Here is a 5,964-nt window from a genome sequence, read left to right on the forward strand (position 1 = left end):
GCCGCGGCCTGGCCGAGGGCGAGCTGACGCTGATGGAAGATTTTGTGAAGAAGTACAAAGCCGAGGCGCTGGGCGTCGGGGAGGTGGCGCTACCAGGCCAGGGCGGCGCAAAGGAGGAGGGGAAGCCACAGGACAAGAGCATCACTGCTGGTGACCCCCCCAAGCCCACCAACGGGGCCCTGGAGAGTGCACCTGATGGGGGACACTACGTAAGTGCTGGGACGGGCTGATGGGGCTGTCCTGGATCTGCTCTGAGCTTTTTGGGGACAGATTTGGTTTCAGAGCGGGGGGGAAGATTGCAGCAGCCAGGGTTACCTGTTTGGTGTTCCCAGTATCACCCCTTAGCTGCTCCCAGTCTGCTGCAGTGCTCCGGTGCATCACAGGGTGCTTGGGTACAGCATCATGACAGACTCTGGTGGGACCCCGTGTGTTCCTCCAGCCCCACTCAGCACAGCCATCCATCGAATGGGGTGGCGGGGGATCCTCTTTCTTCCCCTATCTCCCCCCTTCAGAAGCTGTGCTGATCACTGAGGTAAGTATGGTTTTTATCAGGTGATTGCAACTTGGGATTCTTGGCAGCTCTGAAGAAATTGGGCCTGACGTGTCCCTGGATCGTTGTGCATCAGTGAGAGCAGAAACCCTGTGTGGCTGTGAGCTCTGAGCATTCCCAGTCAGGCCTCCAGACCAGCACCAGTGACAGCACTGGGAGTGACAGGAGGGGTGGCTCAGCCTCGTTGGTTCAAAGCTTTAAAGATGGAAAAGGTGCTTCTGGGGCTGCGATCGCTCTGGGGGACTTCGAATGGACCATGCATGTCTCTGGACATAAAAACATTTCCACAGGGAGGTGGTTGAGATTCTCACACAGCCTTTGAGATTTATATTCTCCCATCACCATGGGGGCTGAATAAATGTGTATCACAAAATATGGTGATACTATGGAAATCTTTCACGCTGGCCCTTGTGAGGGTGACTTGCAGCAGAGGATTTAAAGCTGGGGGGTGAAAAATGGTGTCTGAGTGTTTTTAAGGCAAGATTTTTCCTAGCCGTGACTGCGCTGATATTGTAACATGTTAAGAGCAATTTTCAGTCCATATTGGGTAATGTCTCCCCTCTGCTATGGCCTTTTCTGTTAACATGCATCTGACTTTGAGTCCGTTTTTCGCTATTGCAACAAAATACCGAATCAGACAAAGAATTTTAAGCTAAGAAAAATAGCCAAAAAAAAGGAATGTTTCCATTAAGCTCATTAATAAAAGTCATCTTAGCAGTGAGGGCTTATTTACACTGCATGTTTGTCCTTCCGAGTAAATACATAGCTGTGATGTTATTCTCTGTAGTTTAAAGCATCATTTGTCTCAAGGCACTCGCTGGAAAATGCTGGCTCCGCTCCGACCAGCGCGCTGCACGGCTCCGCTCGCAGCCACTGCAGTGACAGAGTCCTCTAACGAAACACTGCCCCTTTTAATTCGATCTGTGCAGGAATTAGTGCAGCTGTCCTGATAGCAGGGGACTGTGTCCCAAGGTCTGAGATGCGCTGAACTTCCAGAAGGTCTGCTGGCATTCGGAAAACAGTGCTGGAAGGGGAGTTTTGCCATGGAAAAATGCACTGCAGTGCTTTACTGTGCAGTATGTGTGAGGCTGAAAGGAGACGTGAGCTACGTGGAAACGGAGAATGGATGTAAAGGGACTGTTTGTCCCAGCCCTCCAAGACCTGAAGGGTTGCGGCAATGAAGGAGGCTTTTTGAGAACACAGTGCATTTGGTTCTGGACATGGGGGAAGATGCAGTGATGAATGGATTAGTTTGGAGATGATGATTCTCAGGCAGGCTGTGTGATGTTTCTTCACTGAGTCCATTGGAGATAGGACACAGGTTTGAGTCTGTTAAATACCAGACCTCTTAATCAGCATCAGCAGTTTGAAGTTGCCCTGTTTCAGGTCAAGATGCGAGTCTGAACTATGGATTTATGAAGGTTGAATGTGTGTGTGAGGGGGAAACTGTAACAAAAACACTACTATCTTGTTCTAGAAGCCAGTGAACCCAGAGAGCCGCAGTGCTGCCCCCAGAAGCAGGCTGGGATGGCTTCCTCGGGTGCCTGTGTGGTCCCTCCCTGTGCTAAGGTTGTTAAAGCTCCTGTTGCGCACAGGCCAGCTGTGTTGAAATGGGTGTGTGAAGGAAAACACAGGGCTGGTGTAAACCACCATGGGGCATCCGCGCTCACACAGCTTCTTGAACTCGTCTGGGCTGCTGAGGGGCCCCATCACGGCAATGTCAGTCCCATGGCCGAGTGCTCTCACAGAGCATAAAACCATCTTTAACCCTCCCAGAACTGGGAAGTCGCCTGGTGTTGTATGCCACTGTGTTGGAATCAAGTCAAATCCTGATCAAAATTAGCTGTTGTCCCAAAAAGCTTGAAGCCAGCAGCATAGTGAGTGCTGGGGGATGGCTCATGGTGCCTGAGGAACTGCGTCTGCAGGAGCCATCACTGTGAAACAGCCAGCGGAGAGCAGGTTTGGAAAGGCTGAGGAGAAAAGGACACTTTCTTGGCCAACACCTCTGGTAATTCTGCTAATAAAGTCTTCTCTCCCTGCACGATGGAGATGTAAAATGAGCACGAAGCTGTAATTCCCTGTCTTAAATTTGAAGAGCCGCTTTTTATTCAGTGTGTAAATGGCAATGGCATAGAAGTGATGTGACGCTTAGGAAAAGCCCTGTCAATAATTGCCATAGAAAGAAAGAGTAAAATAAGTTGTTTTTGTAGCAGTACTTGGCAAGAAACTCGGGCTGGGACTTGGCAGCTGCTGGTGTTTGCTCTGCTGTGGGGTGGTGTGAGATAAGCGGGACTGAGATGGATGGGGCTGGTGAGTTCTCTGCAGGGTCAGGCGCTCTGGTGCCCAGAGCCCCCAAATCTGGTGTCAGGGATGTGAGGGTGATCACGACTGTGGTCCCATATCACCAGTACAGCACTTGTCACCGATGGTGGGGCCAGTGTGCCAGGAGCAGTCGCATACGTGGCTTCTTGTTCGTAGAGACCAGACATAACCACAGCTTCAGCACCACTGGGGCTCGCTCCTCGTTGGCGTGGGTGTCGGGAGGACTTGGAAAGGCGTCCCAAGCCCTGCGGTGGAAGGAGCAGGCGTTTCCCCTTTCAGACAGGCAGCAAAGCTGAGCCAGGAAACATCTCGTGTCTCCTCTTGCACTGCCTTTGCTCATCAGATGGGATTTGGGGGTAAAATAGGAGATGCCTGTCAGCAGGATGGGACTGCTCCAATGGGCCTGTTGTAAGTTGAAAGCTCTGGGCTGAAATCTGTCTAGTGACATCAGTGTTACGCATAGACATATACATTAAAAAAACAGTGAGAAAAGACCAGAGTTCCTGATCTCTATGCAAAATAACACCTTTGACGTGCTGCACTCCTGCACTGTGGGATGTCTTAACTCCTTCTTGGAGAAGGTTTGGTTTTCAGTGAGGGTTGGTGTTATCTTGGGAGGTCCCAAAGGGCAGATGTCAGCTGTGGTGGGTGGTGCCATTCTTGTCTGCCCAAGGATCCGGCTGGAAGAAAGTAAACAGTATTCTGGGTGAAGGCTGGCAAATACATATTTATAACGACTTTTAATTATGTTACAGCTTGACACTGTGGCACTGGTACAAATGTTTGCGTGGGCTGTGGGGTGATGGACTTAGAGATGTTTCTTCTGTTGGCCGTGGGTGCCCTGTGCTGTTCTGCATTGTCAGAGTCCTGCATGACTGAGACGTTTTTCCCAGCTCTTTTCTGGATCTGCAACCATTGCTTTTGCTTCAGTTTAGCGTTTCCTTGCCCCTCTACCTCACTGCATGGTTTCTAGAGCCCTGTTTACCACTGCTGTGTTTGCTGGGCCTCCCAAGCTGATCCAGCTGTAAAACCTGACTTGGGTATTCTCAGGTTTCCCTGCACAGAACAGGAGCTTGAGCAAAACCAGCCTAAACCATGCAGCTTAGCACTCTTGGGATTCAAGGTTTTATCTGAAAAAACACGTGGATGTGGTACTTCAGGACACAGTTTATTGGGCATTGGGCATGGTGTTGTTCGGTTGACAGTTGGACTTGATGATCTTAGAGGTCTTTTCCAACTTTAATGATTCTGTGACTTTATGCTTCTAGGTTCTTCAGGCTATGTAGAACTGGGAAGCACTGGGGATATGCTTGCAGATCGTCTTGTTCTGTTTTGCTCATTCTTACCAGCTGCACTGTTAGGAACGATGTGTTGAAAAGATGCAATGAGTTGCTATCAGAGGTAAATATCCACCCTCCCACGCACTGACCATGGCTGCTTCGTCCCTCTCTTGCAGCACTGCGAGACCTGCAAGCAGACGGTGCCGGGGGACTGCCCGGTGGTGTACGCTGACCGGGCGGGCTACTCGCGGCAGTGGCACCCGGCGTGCTTTGTCTGCTGCCGCTGCGCTGAGCCCCTCGTCGACCTCATCTACTTCTGGAGGAACGGGGCCGCCTGGTGCGGGCGCCATTACTGCGAGAGCCTGCGGCCCCGCTGCGCCGGCTGCGACGAGGTAGGGACCCTCTGCCTGGGCCTGAGGAGGCCATGAAGGTGCTGAGGGGCTGGAGCAGCTCTGCTATGGAGACAGGCTGAGAGAGCTGGGGTTGTTCAGCCTGGAGAAGAGAAGGCTGCGGGGAGACCTTAGAGCACCTTCCAAGACCTGAAGGGGCTACAGGAAAGATGGGGAGGGACTCCATCAGAGAGTGTAGTGACAGGACCAGGGGGAACAAAGGGGTTAGATTTAGACTGGATATTAGGAAGAAATCCCTCCCTGTGAGGTGGTGAAGCCCTGTCCCAGGTTGCCCAGAGAAGCTGTGGGTGCCCCCTCCCTGGCAGTGCCCAAGGCCAGGTTGGATGGGGCTGTGAGCAGCCTGGGCTGGTGGAGGTGTCCCTGCATTTTAAACCTGGTGTTTTTATAGTCTTTAATTGCAGTCTATGGCTCTGGCTCCATGACACAGGAGCCTTTTATTTCCCCCTTCCTGCAGCTGGGTGGGAGGCACGGGGCTGGGTCTCCCTGCTCCTGCCGTGCTCCAGCCTGGTGAGATTGTGGCAATCAGCAGCTGTCTGTCTGTCTGTCCCATAGCTCATCTTCTCTGAGGACTACCAGCAGGCGGAGGGGATGGCCTGGCACAAGAAGCACTTTGCGTGCCTAGAGTGTGAGACGCTGCTGACCGGCAAGGCCTTTGCTCTGCACAACGCCAGCCTCCTGTGCACCACCTGCAGCAACAGCAGACGGCTCTGAGTGGGGGGCGGAGGGGGCTCCCCAGGGTCCTGCCAGGACTGGGGTCATTTCACAAGCACGTGAGAAGGGGAAGGTGAAAAAATAAATACAATTGGAGGTTGGCTATTCACTTGCAAGCACCTAAGTGCCCCCCTGGATCCGATGCAGCTTGCAGGAGAATATTGCCAGTATTTCCAATATTGCCTTGGGGAGGATGCAAGGGAATTCGCCCACCTGTGAGTGGGAGGGCCAGGGCGGCTCTGCCCAGGAGGGACTGGAGAGGGGATTCTGGTTTGTCCTGGTTTTGATAAAGTCTCTCCAAGCTTTTAACGACCAAGATCTTGCAATGGTCTTTTGGAAATAACGCATCTCAAAAGTAACTTTTGATGTACTAAAGCTGGTCAAAAACAAGGGTTGTTTGTATTTTTTGAAATCCGTACTGGAAGTTTACGCTAACAGGCTGCTGACGACTGTGCTAAAGCAATGTGTTTGAAGAACTTAATTAACTTTCTGAAAGGAAACAATATAGAATTGCAGCAATGTGTAGCTGTAGCTTTCTCCTCGTTAGGGCACAATAATGTAAAACAGCGAGTTGGCACACAGGGCCGTAGGCTCACCCTGGTGAGGTGGCACGGCTGCAGCTCTGCCCTGAGGTACTGGTGCTGGCAATGCCAGTTTTTCCCTGTAATGCATCAGTGACGCCCTCCCAGAA

The 5,964-nt window shown here is 51.8% G+C and overlaps 1 protein-coding gene across 1 annotated transcript in view; it reads left to right on the forward strand.

Moving 5' to 3' along the window:
* LMCD1 (LIM and cysteine-rich domains 1) overlaps positions 1 to 5,273 on the forward strand; it is a 10,211-nt gene extending 4,938 nt beyond the window's left edge. Inside the window, exons 3-5 of the mRNA XM_010179095.1 lie at positions 1 to 209; positions 4,329 to 4,544; positions 5,115 to 5,273. The exon at positions 1 to 209 is cut by the window's left edge and continues 142 nt beyond it. Of these exons, the coding sequence (XP_010177397.1) occupies positions 1 to 209; positions 4,329 to 4,544; positions 5,115 to 5,273 (584 nt within the window). The remainder of the gene's footprint in view (positions 210 to 4,328; positions 4,545 to 5,114) is intronic.
* Positions 5,274 to 5,964: the final 691 nt, after the last annotated feature.

The sequence above is a fragment of the Mesitornis unicolor genome, unplaced genomic scaffold (genome assembly GCF_000695765.1).
Source record: "Mesitornis unicolor isolate BGI_N332 unplaced genomic scaffold, ASM69576v1 scaffold15942, whole genome shotgun sequence".
Lineage (NCBI taxonomy): Eukaryota > Metazoa > Chordata > Aves > Mesitornithiformes > Mesitornithidae > Mesitornis > Mesitornis unicolor.